Source organism: Suncus etruscus, chromosome 5 (genome assembly GCF_024139225.1).
Source record: "Suncus etruscus isolate mSunEtr1 chromosome 5, mSunEtr1.pri.cur, whole genome shotgun sequence".
Lineage (NCBI taxonomy): Eukaryota > Metazoa > Chordata > Mammalia > Eulipotyphla > Soricidae > Suncus > Suncus etruscus.
In genome coordinates this window covers 50,494,233-50,516,706 of record NC_064852.1, presented here as the reverse complement: position 1 = coordinate 50,516,706, position 22,474 = coordinate 50,494,233, and the positions used below count along the sequence as shown (strand labels likewise).

At 36.8% G+C, this 22,474-nt stretch overlaps 1 protein-coding gene across 6 annotated transcripts in view; it reads left to right on the top strand.

The window, feature by feature from the left end:
- Positions 1-22,474, top strand: part of PRPF40A (pre-mRNA processing factor 40 homolog A) — a 49,716-nt gene that overhangs the window by 3,024 nt on the left and 24,218 nt on the right. For 4 of the 6 annotated variants that reach the window (XM_049772993.1, XM_049772994.1, XM_049772988.1 and 1 more), the window contains exons 3-5: positions 9,676-9,756; positions 15,936-15,966; positions 18,291-18,307. In XM_049772993.1, the coding sequence (XP_049628950.1) occupies positions 9,676-9,756; positions 15,936-15,966; positions 18,291-18,307 (129 nt within the window). Of the gene's footprint in view, positions 1-336; positions 344-9,675; positions 9,757-15,935; positions 15,967-18,290; positions 18,308-22,474 lie in introns of those variants that run through there. The other 2 variants (XM_049772991.1, XM_049772990.1) reach the window with 2 other exon arrangements.

The following is a 22,474-nucleotide window of genomic DNA, read 5'->3' as shown; positions in this document are numbered from 1 at the left end:
ACGCTTTACCTCCATGCTATCTCTCCAGCCCCCTGTTGCAGTTCTTAAATAAATTGTTTATTCTGTTATCTGAAATAACATAACTTTTGAAACTCCCTCAGATGATGGAGAAACAACTCTATTCAATCTCTTCTGTTTCTTTCCATCTCTAATCAGCAATGAGCTCTTACTTCTTAGTAGAGCACCTCTAACTATAATGAGCTTTAAAAATATTTATTCTTCAAATGCTGTGGTTCTTATTTAAAATTAGTTTCTTTCCACAGAAAGATAAAATAAAACAATTTGCTACTGCCTGATGCTCCTCTCTTTTCTGGGGCCTTCTGTTTCCATTGGGCCAATCAAGGTAAGTTTTGCAAGGGATTGATTTGCTTGCCCTTGCTGTGATGGTGCTCATGTTGCACTACCAAACCACAATATCAGCTTGTCTTTTCTAATAAACAGCAAATTTTGTTATTAAGAATATAGTGTATGTTATTGGCATAGGCTGGTCACTATTTTATATAACACCCTATCCCCTTAGCAGCATCAGCATAAGGTTTCTTGCAACATGGTAGCTCATCCATTCAGGTACTTTGAGTTTCACTGTGGTTTTCTTCTGGTTATCAAAGCCAGTAACTGCCATGTGCCTTTAAGTGTACCAGGCTGTTTAGATATCTGTCTCTCCCTATATGTTTTTTGTTGTTGTTTTGTCTTAAGAGCTCAATCCTGAGATTTGCAAGAGGATTACCATATTTTTTATCTCAAATTAGATTATTTCCCTTTTTGAAAAATTAGTATCTAACAAAATGGGGCCTAGATCTTGGTTAAACTAATTCTTATTTTACCTTTAATAATGGATGGGAGGACATGAGTAATTTCAAATACCTGTGTTATTGAAAAACCTAATTTAAATTTCTATAAACAGTTGCCATAAATAATACTTGAAAGCTAGCAAAATAGATGCCTTTTTCAGTGTATCATTCTTTCTATCTACCCATTTAGAATTATTAATGACCAGTAAGGGGACAAAGAGAAGAAGCAGGGTGCCTGCAATCATTTACTCAGTGATCTAAAGCAGATATAGTTCTGCCATTCAGTTTTACAATTATTCACAGATTCTTTATGAACTCGGAATAGGAGGCTATGGATGGAACTTTGCTTATTTATTGCCTAGTTCACATTAAGTTCTTATTCAGAATCCCATTAAAGACTGAAATTTGTAATCGTTTTGAATTTGTTTGTTTATATTTGACATGTTACTGACCACAGTATAAAAATTTAGAAGATTGTAACATGTGATTTAAAGTCCTTTCAATTTAAATATCCTATGGTTCAATTGAGAGCATTTGGTAAGAAGAGTCATTGATATATGTCTGAGATTTTATAGATTAATATAAATAAAAGAACAGAAAATTGTCTGTAATGTCTTCCTAATTTTAATTAGTATCTTTGAATTGAAGCCTCTTGTTCAGTAAAGGATATGTGAGCTTGATTTTCTTGCTAATATGGTAGGTGAAACAGACTATAACAGATCTTATTTTCTATTCCTGCTGACTTACAAGGATGGGATGTACATGATAACTTCGGGATTCCTTTATGCTGTAGAGGGGTCTTCCCTTTTCCAGGCTGCACAAATTTTAATGTTTCTTTGCCTCGGAACACCCAGTATTTTTCTGTGTCTACAGAATAGTGTCCAAATTCCACACATTAGCTTTCAAGAGTCTTAGAGTACAATTCAAAGAGTAATTCTGAATTGTATGTTTTCACACTCCCTATTTTGAACTGAGACTTGTCTTTTCATGGTATGTTGAAAAAAATTATTACTGAGCTCGTACTGGTTTCCTTTTGTTTTTCTCACCGCCAACATGTGCTTTCCTTTACCAGTTCCTTTACTAAGTTCTACCTTTTCAAGAATTTCTTTCATCAGGAGTGGAATCAGCAATTACTTTACCCAACAAACACATTCCCTTCAAACTAACAAATAAAATTCTATTTTTCTATATAATAACTCTTAGTATTTTACTTTGGACTTCATTAGTGCCTTGTTTTTTAGATTTTTATTGCTTTGTCTTCCCCAAAGTAATAACATTGTAATCTTATTGACAGTAGGGATTGTAGTTTAAACTTTTAAAGAGGTCTGCCAGTACTGACCTCAATTTTTAGCACAATATGAATATAAAATATTTATTGATGAATAAAACTAACAATTAGGTTGTAGTCTTTCATATTCTTCTTTCATGTTTAACTTTTGTGGGTATTTGTGTGTGTGTGTGTCTATCTCGTTACTGGTGCTTTTTCAAATATGACAGAAAATGGAAGAGAACCGTAAAGTATGTTTTGTTTGATGAATAAAATACCCATTTCCAGTATTTTGAATTATAGCTAAATGTGTTTTCGTGTGATTGTTTTAATCATCTCTTATATAAAAGCTTTACTGCAGAATTTTTGCTGTTGTTGTTTGGGTCACGTCCTGTGGCACTGATGGTTATTCCTGCCTCCCCTCAGAAATCAGTCTAGCCAGCATGGGGAGCCATATGGGATGCTAGGGATTCAACCTAGGTCGGCTGTATACAAGACAAACCCTCTGCCCATTATTCTATCATTCCAGCCTCACCACAGAATTTTTTTTACTCTTAGAAAAAATTGGTGAGAAAGTAAAGACTTGCTATAGAAGTTCAAAGTATTGTATTTATCTGATTTATGATTTACTAAATTCATTTGTTGTCTTTGTTTTTTAATTCTTTTTGCTTTAGATATTTATAGTGCTTTTTATAGAGTTGATTACCCTATGTCTGTTTATATAACTTTGGGATGGGGCTGTGTGTGCATACTTAGATTTTGATGGGTTACTTATAATCCTAGAAAATGTTAGTCTTTATTTACTAGTTAATAATCTTAAGTATGTACTCATCTATTAAAAATTTTATTTACAGCAATTTGTTTTGTTTTGTTTTGGGGTTACACTCAAACCCATTGATGCACATAGGTTACTCCTAGCTCTGCACTCAGGAATCACTCCTAGTGGGCTCAGGGCTCAGGGGACTATTTGGGATGCAAGGGATCGAACCCAGGTCGGCCTCTGCGAGGCAAAATTGTCCGACCCACTGTGTTATTCTGGCCCAGCATGGTTTGTTTTTTTTTTTAAGATGTACTTTAAAGATTTAAGAAGAACCTGTGTTTGGAAGAAGTCCAAAATCCACCTCTGTTTCTTTTGAGAGTCACAAGGTGAAATATTTACCAAAAGTGCTAGGAACTCTTGTAGAAACCTTTTACATTTTTACTGATATTTCTTATATTTTTTCAAGGAGAGGAAAGAAATATAGTATGTTTACCTATTGTGGGCTTTTGTTTTGGGAGTGGGCAGTTTTCTAGAAATTTTTGGCCCTGTGTTTGAGAGTTGTGCCTCTGTGCTCCAAGGACCACACATTGCAGGGGATTAAATCCTTGCTTCCTGTAGTCAAAGCATTCACTCAACTCTTGAAGCCGTCTTTTTGACCCTACTGATTGATTTTTAGTCTGTTAAAAATATCAAAGATATAGCTTCCAAATACCATAAAAAGTAGTAATTATCAGTATATGAGAATGAATGAAATTTTTCCACTAATTTCTTTTTTCTGTACCTTCATATATTCCTTTTTATCAATAGACATTTAAATCTTTTGACTGTAGTATTACTGTAACATAAATGATTTTTGTAGTTTGCATCTAGAGAACTTAGAGTCATTCTTAAGATGCCTGCCCAAACTGTTTATTTTATGACTGCTGATTGAGATGCCACAATACTTCTGCATATTTTGGAAATTTATAGTTTACTTTTTTATTATGGGTTTCCTCCTTTAGTCAAATAAAATATTTCTTTTGGTTATTAAGAAGCAATTATATAAAGTAGTTAAGTAAAGTAGGTATTGCTCTTTTTATATGCAGAAATAAGAATTGATTCTAAAGTTGTCTACCTTTGTAAAATGATTACATTTCTTCTATGCTCATGAAATGCCACTATCATAAATAAATAAATGTACCTATCATAAATAATAGTTATTACTATGTTGTTTTAAAGTGCTCAATTGGGAAATTAAAAATAAGGTTTACTCGATAAAGAAAAGGTTTAATATAGACATGTCCAGTAAACTTTTTTTTTAAAGGGTAAGTGTTAAAAAAAATACAATAGTAAAGGTGTGACTGTGACAATCACCGTTGTTTGGATAGGCGTGGAAAAATAGGGGGAAAATGGGAATAAATAATTCTTGGCCTGATTACAAGAAGGCCTCACCCCATAAGTTTATTGGCATAAGACCGACTCTGGGCTCCAGAGTCTGTCCAGTCTGTCCAACCCTAGTCATTCTCCGTGGTCCTGGTGAAACTTTTTCACACTTTAGCTTTTGTTGGTAACAGGTTCCTATATTTAAGGATTCTGGATTCTGTGCATTTCTTTCATCAAAGTCAGGCTGATGTGGAGCATCCTCTAGTTTCAGCACACCATTAGATATGGAGGGATCTGTCCTGCAAGCAGGTTGTTACTGAATCGTCTGGGTGTTGAGAGCACTCTTTGGAGTAAGTCAATGCCAGAGCAGTGGTAGGTCTTCCCTGGTAGAGTTTGCATCCTGGTAATGTTACAGACAATTGTGATTATATCCGTAGATGTTATCCATTGTTTAGGGGTGTATGGGCAATGCCCTTTCTTCTGAGGCCTAAGCCAAATCATTATGCCAATGTTCAGGGTATAAGGCCTAACTGCATTACCAAATTTGTGTTCCCATCTCTATTAGATAAGAACTTGTTTGCATATGTCTAATTTTCCCACTTCAATGTGCCTGTGCAACAGAGAAACAGTGCCACAAGATACTGTTGGTACATCTGGGGGCCGACAGATCAAGTCTGACATTCCCCGTAACTTGGCTCAAACATGAATTCTACACAGAGATACTCTTCTACCAGTATTGCTTATAAAACAGATCTCAAAGGGAAAAAAAACAAACAAACAATCAAAAAAACCAGTGGACAAAATTGTCACTATATAAGAGGATTAATCTGCTTCTTAAAGAGCGAAGAGCGCATAGAGCCATGTAGTCCCCATGTTGCCTCCTGAAGCTTCTGACTCCCCAAGAGACGTTTGCTTCCTAATTGCTGGAAGCTGGAAGTTCACCCCCTTTCTGCCCCCCTGCAGGAACGGGGAAGCCTGGGGTCTCCTTTAAAACGCTCCTCGCCAGAACCCACTTGCTGGGACCCTGAGTAGGCTGCCAGGGGTAACCCTGAGGACCGGGAAGAAGGAGACAGAAGGCTGTGGTGGGGAGCCAAGGCTGCATCTTCCCCTAAGCTTGGCCAAAAAGCCTACCGCATGAAGCCATGTCGTCCCCATAATGCCTGCTGAAGCTTTCGACTCTCCCCAAAACATTACTATGAAAGATATGCAATCCACCTTGGCCAAAACATAAATCAGGGCTACTGAGAAGAGTTCAGCTTTTTGACCAATACTATGAGTTAAAATATTTCAAAATCTGAAGTTTGAGAACAGCTCTGTACAACTTGCTCATACTGTTGTTTAATGACTTTCAAGTATGGCTTGCTATATCATTGGCCTAATCTAGTAAACTCTTTTGATGTATATTTTTAATTTTGGGCCATGCCTATCGATGCTCAGAAGTTATTTCTGAGTGTGCTCACTGGGGACTCACAGGACAATTTGTATACCAGGAATCTAACTCAGGTCAGTAGTATTCAAGGCAAACACCGCTCCTTGTGCTGCTGCCCTAACCCTTGTGGTTTGTTTCTTAAATAGATTTGTGTCTTGGGCTGTAGTATTTTTATTTATTTTGATTTTTTTATTGAGACCATTGTGAATTACAAGTCCTTCAGAGTTGGATTTCAGGCATACAGTGACAGGGAATTAGGCCCATTCCCACCACCGGTGTTGCCCTCCCTCCACCAAAGTTCCCAGCACACATCCTCTACCTTTACCCTTACCTGCCTGGGTAAGTGTAACCTACCAGATACCGCCAGTTACCTACCAGTAACCACCAGCGTAACAGGTCCAAAGAATTACAGGGTTTTTCCCCTTTTTAAAAAAACATTTTTATTATATTGAAGCAATTGTGATTTACAGAATTCTTCATATTGAATTTCAGATATTTCAGTCAGAACCCTTCCCACCACAACTGTCAACCTTCAGTTGGGACCCAGATTGCATCCTGTACTACCACTCCTTGTCCCCTGGCCTGCCAGTATAACAGGCCCCTTTACGTTTAGAATGTTAAAGCTTAGGTCCCTTGATTCTATTACCATTGACTTTGGCTTGAATATTTAGTTTTGTCCTTATTTATTTCCTATCAATGCATCCGAGACCACTTGGCCCCTGGCCCTCAACCTTTCTTTATTCCTTTCTTAGTTGGGCTGTAGTATTTTAATTTAAATCATTCTGATGTTTATTTATATATTCATTTGTATCAGACTGAATTATTCTGTTACATGATAGCTTGCCACTCATATTATCTTTACTTTTTAATTTATTATTGTTATAGTGTCACACCAAATTATCCTCAGGGTTTACTCCTAGTTCTGAGCTCAGGGATTTCTTTTGTTAAGATTAGGAGACCATATATGGTATCAGGGATTGAGCCTTGGTCATTGTGTACAAAGCAAGCTTTCTACCCAGTGTACTATCAACTGTCCTCAGTGTCTTTACCTTTTTTTTTTTTTTTTTTGTTTTTTGTTTTTTGTTTTTGGGCCACACCCGGTGACGCTCAGGGGTTACTCCTGGCTATGCGCTCAGAAGTCGCTCCTGGCTTGGGGGACCATATGGGGCGCCGGGGGATTGAACCGCGGTCCGTCTCCTAGGCTAGCGCAGGTAAGGCAGGCACCTTACCTCGAGCGCCACCGCCCGGCCCCTAGTGTCTTTACCTTTTAAGAGAAATACTTGTTAATTCTTTATCTCATAGTTTTCCAGTCTTCCTTTTCTCAAGTAGCTCTGTGTATATAATTTAGTGTGATGTGTATATACTTCTGATGTTATAAATGTTCCGTTGTGATTAGTAGACCTTTTCTTTCCCTTAATTTCTGCCCGTTGTGCTTCTTACCATAATTAGTTGTGTAATACTCAGGGAATTGAAACCTACTTTGAATATGAATACAAGGCTGACCCAAAATTAATTGTGAGAATATATTTCTTTTATCATGGAGAGGGAATAAGCCTAGATCTCATCTGACAGCTCTAAATTTTTTTTTCCTTAAATTATTTTTCAGGGGCTGGAGAGATAGCATGGAGGTAGCATTTGCCTTGGATGCAGAAGGACTGTGGTTCGAATCCCGGCATCCCATATGGTCCTCTAAGCCTGCCAGGAGCGATTTCTGAGCATAGAGCCAGAGTAATCTCTGAGCGCAGCCGGGTGTGACCCAAAAACAAAACAAAACAAAAATGTTTTTCAAATCTTATTACTCTGTTTTGGTAGAGAATTGTCAGTATTCTAGTTCTAGATCTTTGTTTTAAAATAAATTGTTCTGGACTAGAGAGAGTTATGATCAGTGAATTGGAGCATGCAATTTTGATCCCCAGTACTGCATGAATCCCACCCTTTACTATACGCAAGCACTACCAGGTGTGGCTCCCCCAAGAAATAAAACAGAAGTTGACTATATATTCCAAATTTTGTTTTTATTTGGGGGATCACAGGGGGAGTAGGGGGAGGGGGTTACTTCTAGCTTTGTGCTCAGAAGTAGCTTCTGCCAGGCTCGGGGGACCATATGGGATGCCAGGGATTGAACCCGGGTCCGTCCCGTATCGTCCATGTGCAAAGCAAACACCCTGTGCTATCACTACAGCCCCTATATTCAATATTTTAATCACAATTAGGCTGGTTCATTATTCAAGCAGTTCTTTAAGAAAGGTTTTCAGGAATAGCAACAACTAAAAAGTCACTAATATGTATTACTTTGGGGGGGCACATCCAGCAGTGCTCAGGGAATACTCCTGGCTCTGCGCTCAGGAATCACACCTGGCAGGCTTGGAGGACCATATGGAATGCTGGGATTAAACGCAGGTCAGTCCCAAATTGGCTGCAAGCAAGGCAGACACTTCACTGCTGTGCTTATTCTAGCTTCTTATATTTCAATATTACTTGAGGCTGACTTGCCTTCTAAGTTTCCTTTTACAAGTATTAAAATTTACTACGTTTGACTTTGAAATTATTGTCATTTCATTGACATTCATTCAGTGGTCCTCAAACTATGGCCCGCGGGCCACATACTGTATTTTTATCTGTTTTGTTTCTTCATTGCAAAATAAGATATATGCAGTGTGCATAAGAATTCGTTCATAAGTTTTGTTTTTACTAAAGTCACACCCTCCAATGGTCTGAGGGACAGGCCCCCTGTTTAAAAAGTTTGAGGACCCCTGAATATAATTTACTGCTCTGCCTACTTTTCCTTTAGGTTTTTACTAAAGTAAAAATTAATCTGTGGGACTACATTTATATATATACTGTATGTATTTTGTTGCCAGAGTACTTTGAAGCTTTGTTAACTTAGTGGTTTTTATTCAGTCTTAGTAACTAAACTCTTCAATTTGGGCGACAGTTTTTCGTGAAATAGTTTAGATTTCTGAACTATTATTTTCTAGGCTGCACAGATAGTAAGGAGTCACTTGCCTTGCAGTGACTGACCCCTGTTATTTTCTGTTTTCAGGAATTTCTATGTGCACTTTATTGTGTTTTGAGGAGGTAGGGTAAAGATTTGTGTTATATTAAGTTAACATGTACCTAAAATATTATTGTCAACAAGAGCTTGCTTTACATGCAAAAATTGGAGGTGGTGGGAGGACAACTTTGGTGGTGGGAATTTCCCTGAATACATATCAATATGTACTTAAAATATTACTGTGAAAGATATGTAAACCATTTTGGTCAAAATAAAAATCATTATTAAAAAAAAAGTGGTGTTTGGGGCTGGCTAGGTGGCGCTAGAGGTAATGTGTCTGCCTTGCAAGCCCTAGCCAAGGAAAGATCTCGACCACGGTTTGATCTCCTGGCGTCCCATATGGTCCCTCCAAGCAAAGGGCAACTTCTGAGTGCTTAGCTAGGAGTAACCCCTGAGCATTAAATGGGTGTGGCCCGAAAAACAAAACAAAAAAAAATAAATAAATAAAAATAAATAAGTAAAAGTGGTGTTTTTTGTTTTGTTTTTCTTGTGGTACCCAAATCATAGATAAAAACTTAAGAACTTGTGCTTGCAAAGTTGAAAGGCTTGGTTCCCTGTCTGAGACATTGTGCTCTTTTCTGTGTGCCTGTATATTTGAATTTTAGGTACCTATGATCTATAATTTAAGGGTCAAATGCTGCAAAATTTATTCAAAACAACTAAAAGTCAAGGTGACAAGTACTGAGAAAAACTATTGGTATTTTTCTAAAGAGAGAAAAACTGAGTATTAAAATTAGGAGGAAATGAATTTTCTTAAGGTTAGATTTGAGATAATTAATAATCTAAATTTTTGATAGTTTAAATATTCTAAAATTAATAAATTTTAAACTCATTTTATTGAATATATAAATAAATGTATTAATGTAGTACTTTGCTAAAGTAAGTGCTTAGTATAATAATTTTGAGTAGGTTTTAATAAAATTGTATATATACTAACTTTAATAACTGATTCATAAGGTCTTGTTAAGTGATTTGATCCTATATAGTAACCACTTCTTCACTTTGTTTTAGATGCCTGGAATGATGTCCTCAGTGATGCCTGGAATGATGATGTCCCATATGTCTCAGGCTTCCATGCAGCCAGCCTTACCGGTAATTCTAGAGAAATGACTATTTTCTGTGATTAAAAAAGTATCTTTGATAACTTAAGCACATGGTTACAAAATTATTTATACTTGAGTTTCTGTCATAGAATGTATACCACCCTTCACCAGTGAACTTTCCCTGCCACCAGTGTCCCCAGTTCCCCACATAAAAATACCTAGCCCTTTCTCTAAGCAAGCATTTTTCACCCCCATCCCTTTCTCTCCTAGCTCTTTCTCTCCATCTCTCTCTCCTCTTTTTCTCTCACTCTTCTTTCTCTCTCTTTTTTTCTCTCTTCTCTCCCCCCTTACTCTCTCCTCTAGCTCCTTTTTGACACTGGTTTGCACTATTGCTAATGAAGGGGTGCCTTGCCTGTTACTTTTTCAACTTAGAATGCCTATTTCTTGTCCAGAGCATCAGTTCCAACTATCATTATCCTAGTTGTACAATGAATCCCCAAAGGTTGTGAGGTCACCCCATATACACCATATTTTCAATCCTAGGCATATGATGGATCTGAAGCAGGTATGGTCACCATAATAAACCAAGTCAGTCGGGAAAGAATCATGGAGTCCATCTGCACCTGGTGGTATCTCTGAGCCAAGCAGAATTACTCTTTCTTTATTAAACCAACACCAGTTCACCAGAGCAGGAAGGTCAGGAGAGAGACAAAAGTGCTTACCCTGGTGGGCTTTTACATATCAAAGGAGGAAGTTGGGGGACAGGCCTTGCCTTTGTTTTGGGTTAATAGTTGAGTGTCATGTTATACTAGTAAACCCTTCTCTAGCTAAATTCACTGCTCTTTGTGGCAAGCTTTCTATCCTGGCTGGCCCTCCTGACCATTGTCTATAGGTATTATTACCAAATTATCTCTTTTTCTTATATCCTATAAATGAGTGAGACTATTCTGTCTATCCCTTTCCCTCTGACTCACTTCACTTAGCATAATAGTATCCATGTCCATCCATCTATAAGCAAATGTCATGATTTATTTTTTCCTCACATCTGTATCCATTGTAGAGACATACATTCTTTATGCACTCATCTGTCTGTTGTTGGGCACTTGGGTTGTTTCCAGATTCTGGCTATTGTAGATAGTGCTGTGCTGAACATAGGAGTGCAGAGGGCTTCCTTCCTTCCTTCCTTCCTTCCTTCCTTCCTTCCTTCCTTCCTTCCTTCCTTCCTTCCTTCCTTCCTTCCTTCCTTCCTTCCTTCCCTTTTCTTTTCTTTTCTTTTCTTTTCTTTTCTTTTCTTTTCTTTTCTTTTCTTTTCTTTTTTTTTTTTTTGTATTGTGTTTTTGTGTTCCTGGAATATATCCCTAGGAGTGGTAGCATATGGGAGCTTGATTTATAGCTTTTTGAGGAATGTCCATATTGTTTTTCAATGCAGACCTCAAGCAGTGAATGAGAGTTCCTTTCTCCCCACCTCTACACCAGCACTGGTTAATAGTTCTTGTTTTTTTGTGATGTGTGCTAGTTTCTGTGGTGTGAGATGTTACCTTATTGTTGTTTAGATTTATATTTCCTTGGTGATTAGTGCTGTGGAGCAATTTTCATGTACCTTTTGGCCATCTTTGTTTCTTCTTTGAGGAAATGTCTGCATTTCTTCTCCCCAATTTTGGATGGGGCTAAATCCTTTTTTCTTGCTAAGGTCTATCATTACCTTGTATATTTTAATATTAACCTTTTATCTGATAGGTCCTGGCTGAATAGTTTCTCCCATTTTGTGGGTAGTCTTTATATTATATTCTAGTCATTATTTCCTTTGAGGTACAAAAGCTTCTTAGTTTAATGTAGTCCCATTTATCTTTGCTTCCACTTGTGAGGACAGTAATGACAATGTCCTGGAGTGTTTTGCCTATGCTTCCTCTATGTACCTTACGGTTTTAGGTCTGATATCAAGGTCTTTAATTCATTTTTATTTGACCTTTAGTATTTGTGCTATTAATGAGAGGTCTTGGTTGCTCTTTTTTTTTTTTTTGCATCTAGTTGACCCGTTTTCCTAACACCTCTTTTTGAAGTGTCTTTTCTTGTTTCCCTTGGTAATTTCTTGTCCCTTTATCTCAGAGTAATTGAACATATATCTGGGGTTCAGTCTCAGAATACTCCAGTCTACTTCATTGATGTGAGGGTCTGTCTTTATTCTAATATGACTACTGCTTTATAGTGCAGTTTAAAGTTCGAGGAAATTATACCTCCCATCATCTTTTTCCAAGGATTACATTAGCTATTTGTAGAGGTTTATTGTTCCAAATGAATTTCAAGAGTGTGTGATCCAATTCTTTGAAAAATGTTTTGGGTATTTTTATAGGGATTCCATTAAATCTATTCAAGGCTTTTGAAAATTATTTTAATAACGTTAATCCTCCGAATCTATGAGCAGGGAATATGTCTCCATTGTCATATTCTTCCTTTTCTTTGATAATTTTTATTAATAACTATATGTTTTTCTTACCTAATTGCTATGGCAAGTATTTCCAGTACTATATTAAATAGAAGTGGGTAGCCTTGACTTGTGCTAGATCTTAGAGAAAAAATTTAGTATTTACCCACTGAGTTTATTGTTTACCATGGGTTTTTGGTTATTGGCCTTGACTATATTAATAAAAGTTTCTTCACTTTCCATTTTGTTGAGAGTTTTTATTAAAGAATTGGTGCTGGACTTTTCTTTTTTTTTTTTTTTTCTTTTTTTTTTTTTGGTTTTTGGGCCACACCCGTTTGACGCTCAGGGGTTACTCCTGGCTATGTGCTCAGAAATCACCCCTGGCTTGGGGGGACCATATGGGACGCCGGGGGATCGAACCGCGGTCCGTTCCTTGGTAACGCTTACAAGGCAGACACCTTATCTCCAGCGCCACCTTCCCGGCCCCGGTGCTGGACTTTTCAAATGCTTTATATATGTTTATATAGTGATAATGATCGTGTGATTTTTTTAATGTTTTTCTTTTACTGATGTATGGTGTATTATATTGATTGACTTGCATATTTTAAATCATCCTTGCATCTCTGGAATGAATCCTACTTGGTCATGGTATATGACCTTCTTGATGAGCTTTTAGATTCAGTTTGTTAGTATTTTGTTGAGGATATTTGCATTATGTTCATCAAGGAAATGGCCTGTAATTAAAGGTTTGAAAGATTTTACTGGTGAATCCATCCGGGACTGGGCTTTTGCTTTGGGGAAACCTTTTGATTACCATTTCAATTTCCTCATTAGTGATGGGTTTCTTCAGACATTCCAGATCTTCAATCTTGGGAAGTTTCTAGAATCTCTTGTTTTCTGATATAAAGAATCTCAAATTAATCTCTGCCTTTTGAATTTCTGTAGTATCTATAATGACCTCCATCTTTTTATTTCTGTTTTAGTTTATTAGGTTTCTCTCTCTTTGTGACTGTTGGTAAAGGTTTATTGATCTTTTTTTATTTTTTTCAAAGAACCAACTCAATTTCATTGATCTTTTGTATAGTTTTTAGAGTTTCGAGTTCACTCATTCCTGTTCTAAGGTTTTATTTTTTCCTTTCACCTGCCTATTTTTTATTCCTTTTGTTTGCAAATTTCCAAATTTTTAAGCTGTGCCATTAAGTTTATATAGGCCTTTTCTTTCTGAAGAATGCTTTCAAAGCTATAAATTTTCCTCTTAGTACCACTTTTGCCCTGTCCACAAATACTAAGAGTTCATGTCTTCATTCTCTTTTACTTCTGGGAATCTCTTGTTTTTTTTTTTTTCTCTGACCCACTGGTTATTCAATAGTGAATTATTTAATTGCCAGGTGTTACAGTTATTTCTCTGGGTTGGTTTGTAATTCACATCTATTGTCAGTACATCAAATCTGAGAAGATATTTGACACATTTTTTATCCTCCTGATTTAATGAAGGTATGATTTTGACCCCCCATGTGATCTGCTTCGAAATGTCTCGTGTATTGGAGAAGAATATATATCCAGCTTTCTGGGGATAAAAATACCTTTATATGTGTGTGTGTATATATATATAAAGCCATTTTCTTTCTTCCTTCAAAGCCATTTTGTCTTTTTTAAGCTTTAACATGGTTGATCTATCAATAGGTGACAGCGTAGTTTTGAAGTATCCCAGTACTACTTGTGTTGCTATCAAAGTCTTTCTTCAGGTCTACTAACAGTTGTTTTAAATATATTAATGGTCCCTCATTGAGTGTGTGTGTTTTAGATGAGTGATGACCATCTCTTTCTCTTATAACCTTTTTAACCCTAAAGTGTGTTGTTTGATATTAGTGTGGTTATTCCAACTTTTTAATGGGCGTTGAATTGAAGGATTGTATTCAACCTTTGACTTTGAGTCTGTGTTTCCTCTGACTGGTCAGATGTGTTTCCTACAGGAATCAAAATGTTGGATTCAGTTTCTGATCCATTTTCCCACTCTGTGTCTCAAACTGTTGCATTTATTGACTTTGAGAGAGATTGTCATCTGATTTTGTGTCATCTTTTTGTAGGAGTTTGGTATATTTATAGGGTCTGACTTGCCTTTTAAAGTAGACCCTTCAGTTATTCTTTCAAGGTTTTTATATTATATCCCACTTAATGATTGCTTAAGGGTTGCTTTTGATAAATCATTTGTAAATCTTAACAGATGCTTCTTTGTATATATGTAATTTTGATCTTGTTGCTTTACTTTATCTGTGGTTTTCATTATTGTGACTAAGATGTGCCTTGGAGTGCTTTTTTGGGGGTCTCTTTTAGCTGGTACTATTATTTTGAGGATTTTTTTCATCTTTTATTTAAGTCTCTTTCCAACTTCTTTTATTGTATGGAGGTGTTATTGCAGATAATCTTTTAGCTTACTGATTTTGTCCTCAGCAGCTCTTACTCTGCTGGTGAAGCCTTCTAGGGAGTTTTTCATTTTGCCTACAGAATTTTTCAGTACTATTATTTCTCTTTTGAAGTCTTCTCATTTCTACTCTCATATCCTCTTGAGTCTTATTGGTTGTTTGTTACGTTTATTCTATGATTTCTTTGAGTTCTTTGTACATCCTCTACATTTGCTCTCCAAATTCCTTATCAGAGACGCTTTATAGGTTGCTGGTACTAATTAGGTCTTCAGAACTACAGCATCTGCATTCATTGAGCATGGTGGGATGTTGTTGTCCCCATTGTGACCTTTGTAGTGCTCATTGAATAGAAGAAATGCTTGACCTCAGGGCAGGGTAAGGTAGCTGTGCATATATATATTCTCTTTCTTGTCACAGGTTGGACTCTTGGCTCACCTTGCAAGGAGGGCTGTGGTGCATAGGTTCTGCCTCCTATGATCTTTGTTTGTTTATTTGTTTGTTTTTGGCCACACCCGAAAAACCGGGATTACTCCTGGCTGTGCGCTCAGAAATTACTCCTGGCTTGGGGGACCATATGGGTCACAGGGGGATTGAACCGAGGCCCATAGTGTGCACAAGGCAGCACCTTACACCTTGTGCCACCTCTCTGGCCCCCTGTGATTTTTTTTTTTTAATTGTTTTTATATGTGAAACAACAACTGTACTTTGTAGACCATTGAGTTAGCTTTTCATTTTTTTTAAACATTTATTTATTTAATTTTGGGGGCCATACCCAGCAGCGCTCAGGGGTTACTCCTGACTCTGTGCTCTGAAATTGCTCTTGGAAGGCTTGAGGGACTATGTGGAATGCCGGGGATCGAATCTGGGTTTATCCTGGATTGGCCACATGCAAGGCAAATGCCCTACTGCTGTGCTATCACTCCAGCCCTTGGAGGAGCTTTGCAATACAAGATTTGAAAAAAATTTAGAGGAGTACTCCTAGCAGTTAGTCAAGCTAATCTGGCAAAAATGAAATCAGTTGTTAAGACCTCACAGTGGAGCCAGGAATGCTTAGCTCATGCTAGAGCACATGATTTTACATGTGTGAAATTCCATGTTGGATCCTGACACTAACTACCCTAAACAAAGATGCAGTGTGGAATTCATGAGAGGTTTTGCCATTTTGAATTTTGGTGCCAACGTTAAACTAACTTAAATGTAACGATACCTTATTTGCTTCAACTGCTAATGTTTTTCAAGTTTTGCAAGTTTACAGAACTGAGACTATTAAAATTTACTCTTTGACTTGAGAATTATATATAGAGGGAATTGATTGTGTTTTATCAGAAATTTATATATAGTTTAAGGTGAATATTAGCTAAATTTTCTTTGTTTTTTTAACAGCCAGGAGTAAATAATATGGATGTAGCAGCAGGTATGTATTCTAATTATGTATTGGTCTTCATTTGGAGTGTAGTTGCTTTATTTTGTCATTTTATAGTTTAATATTGAGGGTTTTTTTTTCTTTTTAAAGCAATGGAAAATAGAACACTGGTAATTGAATTCTTAAGAAATTTCATGATTTTAGCTGAGGAATTCTGGGAATGGATTTGAATACATATATATTTTGCCTCGAGCAATGACTTAAAATTTAATAGTTTTTGGCTAGAGCGATAGCACAGTGGGTAGGGTATTTGCCTTCCAGGTTTTGATCCCCAGCATTCCCAGATCCCCTGAACCTGCCAGGAGGTATTTCTGAGGGCAGAGCCAGGAGTAACCCTTGAGCACCATTGGGTGTATCCCAAAAATAAAAACAAAAACAAACATTTAATAGTTTGCTGACGACCCCCCCCCTCAAAAAAAGTTTGCTGGTCCAAGAAAAACTACTAGGGTTAAAGCAGACCCTTATTTTATCCGTTACTGTAACATGTGTTTTACCTCCCCCATCCACCTCTGCAGGGAACAGCCTCTTAACTCTTATTTTCAAGCCCCTTTTCCACATAAAGAAATACAATTTAATAATTGCTAACATTTAGAAAATGGAGGCTTTTTTTTTTTTACAAATATTTAATTTATCCCAAAATGTTGAATGATGTATTGTTTACATTCTTTCATGTCAGCTTGGTGGAACTTGAATATTTAAATGAAATCTGAGGGGCCGGAGTGATAGTACAGCGGTAAGGCATTTGCCTTGCATATAGGTGACCTGGGTCAGACCCAGGTTCAATCTCCGGTATCCTATCTGTAACTTCTGAGCACAGAGCCGTGAGTAACCCCTGAGCACTGTGAGGTGTGGCCCAAAAACAAAAACAAACAAACAAAAGAAATCTAAAGGACCTGAGCAAGATAGCAAGCAAGCGCCTCGTATGCAGTCCACCTGAGTTTGATCCACAGTACCCTATATGGTCCCCTAAGACCCTCCACAAGTCATCTTTATGGGCAGATTCAACAGTAAGTCCTGATCATCTCTAGGTATGGCCCAGAAGCAAACAAAATTGTCTAGTTGAATCCATATTTTCACTCAACAAACTTTGAGTGGTGTGACATCTCTAGTTATATGAGCATGTATTCTCATGGGCCTTTTAGCTCTGTTGTTTTCAACCATTTTATGTCCGCCTACAAACTGTTATAAATAGTGTTATGTACTAACTTGCAGTTTATTTTTCTTTTGCAATAAAATTTTCAATTACTGATACATATTATTTTGATAGATTGTGTTAATATATACTAGTAATATATAATAGTATGTAAGCTTTAATATAATTTGCCTGTTACCCAGGAGCAAATAGCATTTCACATATGTTTGGATTATCAGATCTCAACTTTATCCTATAATTATGTTAAATTATAATTTTAAACATTAGCTAAAACATCTTTAAGATGTATATGATTTGCTATATAAAGGATGTATATTATATTTAAACTTTTAAGTGTTTGGGAAATTTTATCACTTAAACTATGAAAAACTTAATACTTAAGTATTTAGATACTGCTTAATGTGCTAGTATACATATTTAGATACTAGAATGAATTTTTGTTAACCTGAATGAATAGTCCTGGAAATAACGTTGACATTTCTTTTAAATTATTTTTTAAATATCTTGTCTCTACCATCAATGAAAAGAGCATCTTTTGATTATTTTCAGTGTATATTTTGAGTACTTTTTCTTTTCTATATTATATATTGTCCTAAAATTTGTGCCAACTTGGAGTATTTGTGTGTTTATTAGTAATTTAGGACAGGACTAGCTAATAGCACTATATGTAGTGGGGAAACGTGTGTTGTCTATTGACAAATACTTTGTGAGTAGTTGTCACTATCCACAGTTATTCTTGAACTGTGGCTAATGTAAATTTTATTTTTAAACAGGAATATATGATGATTGATCCTATTAGCACATATCTGGAATCTAAAGTTTTATATTGTCAGAAATATTAGCTGAAAGACTCAAGTATTTTTTTCTAATAGTTTATTAGTAGAGAAAAATTTAGTAAGATAATTAACATGAAATAGGATGGGGATAAACAAGATGAAGGAGAATGCTTTTTCAGATTAGCTCCTTGTGAGTCTGCAGATTCAAAGTTCACCTAATTCTGGAAATGCTTTCTTTGCATATAGGTTTTTATTGTAAAAAAGAAAGTAACTACATTCTTCATATGGAATAGTCTTTGTAATGAAATTAGGTGGTAGAAATAGTATATATATTAACTTCAGAAAGCATAGTTCTAACATTGTAAAATGTCCCCCTTTTTTTTAAGGTGCAACAGCTGGTGCAGTAAGTACCTCTGGAATATATTTATTTATTATACTCCTTTAATCTACTTCATCTTATCTTATTTCTATCCTAAAGATTACCTGTGAAATTGAAGCTTTTTTCCCTTTTTTCCCATGCCATCAGTTTAAAAGTTGAATAAAGATTGCCCTCAAGTCTGTGTTCTCTAACATTTATTTCACTTTCTTGTCTCTCTCTGTCTCTGCTTTCTGGTTCCTCTTTGAAGCTCATTTTCTCTTTTACATGTTTTTATTTCTCCCCTTCTCACATCTCTAAGTAAGTTTCATTCAATCAAAACTGTCTTGATCTACTAACAAAAAAAAGTTGAATTAGATTGTTTTGATGGAAATTAGAACCTGATTGTACATTGTTTTATATCTTTTGCTTGTCTTATTTAATCCATTTGATATTTCTTCTTTTATAAAGAATAAGAAAAGGACTTGGAGAGATAGTTCAGTGGGTATTGGGTATAATGCTTGCCTTGCATGTCACCAACACAATTTAATCCCTGATTCCTGAGGCACAATTCAGTGTGACTTCAAAATATTAATGAAGTGATATTAAGAGATAAAAATAAGACATAAAGTGAGAGGTAGGAGTGATAGCACAGAAATTAGGGCATTTGCCTTGCACATGGCCAACCCAGGTTCGAACCCCGGCATCTCAGGTCCTCCAAGTCTGCCAGGATTTCTGAATGCAGATTCAGAAGCAACCTCTGTGCCTCCAGGTGTAGCTTAACCCTTCCCCCACCCCCCAAAAAATTAAATTAATATTAAATTAATTAATATTAAATATTAAAGTGAATTAAAGTAAATTTTTCTAACTTATTTTGGTTGTCTTTTAGACATTTTTGTTACTTAATTTAATATCTTATATTTTAAGATTTTAATTTAAAAATTTACTTGAAATGCCTTAGCAAAAGGTTGTTTATAATAGTCTTTTTCTTTTTCACAGGTACAAAGTTACTCATGATTGAGGTTCAGGCATTAGTGTGCAACTCTTCACCAGTACACATTTCCCATCACCTGTATCCCCAGTTGCCTTTCCTCTTTCTTCCAGCCTCTAGGCAGACATTTTTCTCTTCTCTCTCACCCTCTCTTTTTAGATACTGTGGTGTACAAGATAATTGTTACTGAGAGGTATCATACCTATCACTTTATCTCCTTTTTAGCACCCAATTCTTGTCCAGAGTGATCATTTCCAACTATCATTGCCACAGTGGTCTCTTCTCTATCCTAAATGCATTCCCCTACTATTTCTGGCAGGCTTCATACCATGGACTGGCCCTCCTCTCTATTTCCTCTGGATATTATTATCATACTCTTTTTTTTTTTTTTTTTTTTTTTTGTCCTACAAATAGTGAACATTCTGTGTATATCTCTCTCCTTCTGACTCATTTTGCTCAGCCGAATACTCTCCATGTCCATATCTGTATAAGCAAATTTCGTGACATTTTTCCTCAGAGCAGCATAGTAGTCCATTTTGTTGATGTACAACACATTCCTTAATTATCCATTATCTTAGATATTTCTGGTAGAAATAGTAATCCTCTTGATAACAGTCTCATTATTTATGTTCTTGGGTCATCTTTTTATCTTTTCTTGTTCTTCTCCACATTTGTACTTAAATTAGCTTGTTTTCATATGACATATTTTATCATTTAACATGTCTAAGGTTAGAATCCACGTGTTATGCTCCAGTTCTTCAGGTAGCAATTTTATATCTTAGTGCATGATGAAGGACAAAAAATGTCAGTATGAATGCACGAGTCGTGTGGGGAAAAAAATACTAGAAACAGTGACTCAGCATTCTTAAGAACTAGGAAAAAGTTTTATGGTAAGAGAAGAAACAAATTGTTTAGCCACATTTCAAAATAGAAAAAGATCTGTTCACTAAGGAGATAGGTGTTTCATTTAAAATCAGTACACAAAAAAGTACACACAATGCCCAGGCCTTTTAGTTTTGTTTAAAGAAAAAAACAACTGGGGCCAGAGCGGTTGTGCAAGTCGTAGGACATCTGCCTTGCATGTGCTAACCTAGGATGGACCACAGTTTTATCCTTAGCATCCCATATTGTCCCCCAAACCAGGTGTGATTTCTGAGCATATAGCCAGGAGTAATCCCTGAATGTCACCAGGTGTGCCCCCCCCCCCAAATAACAAAAATAAAAACAAAAACTGGGGAGCCGGGGAGATAGCATGGAGGTAAGGCGTTTGCCTTTCATGCAGGAGGTCATCGGTTCGAATCCCGGCGTCCCATATGGTCCCCCATGCCTGCCAGGAGCAATTTCTGAGCCTGGAGCCAGGAATAACCCCTGAGCACTGCCGGGTGTGACCCACAAAAAAAAAAAATGGGGTCCGGAGAGATAACACAGCAGTAGGACGTTTGCCTTGCATGTAGAAGGATGGTGGTTCAAATCCCGTTATCCCATATGGTCCCCCAAGCCTGCCAGGACGATTTCTGAGTGTAGAACCAGGAGTGGCCCCTGAGCGTTGCAGGGTGTGACCCAAAACACACACACACACACATTCTGCACGCCCCTGAGCACTGCCTGGTGTAGAGCCAGGAGTGGTCCCTGAACTGCCAGGTATGACCCAAAACACATACACACACACACACACACAGACACACACACACACACACACACACACACACACACAACTGCTCTGGAGCTGGAGTGATATAGAAACAGGTAGGGCATTTGTCTTACATGTAGCTTACTCAGATTTGATCTCTGGCATCTCCTCCTTTGGTCCCCAAAGCCCCACTTTTACAAGAAATTACTCCTGGCAGTCCTCAGAGGACCATATAGGATACTGGGGATCAAACCTGGTTGGCCACATGCAAGGCAATGCCTGATCCACTGTACTTTTACCAACCCTAATGATTTTTTTAGAAAACACTAAAAATAAGCCCTTACAAAAAGTTTGAAGTAATCCAGAGATAAGGCTCTCTGGTAGAGTTTTGCTTTATATACATGAAGTCCTAGGTTGGATCCTAATTTTAAAATAAAACTTGAGGGCTAGAGCAGCAGTGCAGTATCCAAAGCATTGCCTTGCATGTGGCCTATCTAGGTTTGATCCATGATACTCCATATGGTCCTCTAAGCCCATCAGAAGTGATCTCTTGAATATGGATCAGAAACCAAAACAAAAAAGATGCTAGATGACTTAAAAATAATTTTTTACATAGAAAATCTGAATTGAATTTTTTTTGGGGGGGGGGGGCCACACCCGGTGACACTCAGGGTTTACTCCTGGCTATACGCTCAGAACTCACTCCTGGCTTGAGGGACCATAGGGGACGCCAGAAGATCAAACTACACAGTTCATACTGGGTTAGCTGCGTGCAAGGTAAATGTCCTACCGCTGTGCCATCACTCTGGCCCCAATGAATTGAATTTTTTCCATGGAGGTATGCTCTCGTGTTATGCCATATATTTGAAGAAATATGTATGGATTATTTTTATAATAATTTGATTGCAAACATACTTTATTACCACCAAAATAGTCTGGTTCTAGAATTGACCAAAAAGTATCTTTTAGTCTCAATCATGTTTTTTTTTTATAAGGAACTTTATTTTATTACTATAATCACAAAATCATTTCTGTACAGGAATGTATAAGTGAACATTAATTGATGCACTTCATTCACTTTTAATGCTTTGTAAACTTTAAGCCACCTTACTCTGGTATGGTTAACAAAAGAAAATCTATGTATTTGAGTATATGACTAAGTTTTCAAATAAGTATATAGCCATTAAACTGTCAAAAAAACATTATAAACTCCTATTCAGTCTTTATGCAGGCATCTTGTCTGTTGATTGCCTAAGAATTGTTATTTTGCAAATTTTTAGTTTTAGTGAACGTTGAATGGTTGTGTGCCTATATAAAACTAATTTCACATAAACCTTTATGAGGATTTTGGGTTCACCTTTATACTATTTTGACATCTTGTTCATAAATTTACCCACCAGGCATAGTCTTATATCTTTGAAAGATTGTATGCCTAAGATACAGTTTCTGGGGCCAGAAAGATAGCATGGAGGTAGAGCATTTGCCTTGCATGCAGAAGGATGGTGGTTCGAATCCTGGCATATCATATGGTCGATCCTCCAACCCTGGCAGGAGCGATTTCTGAGCATAGAGCCAGGAGTAACCCCTGAGCTGA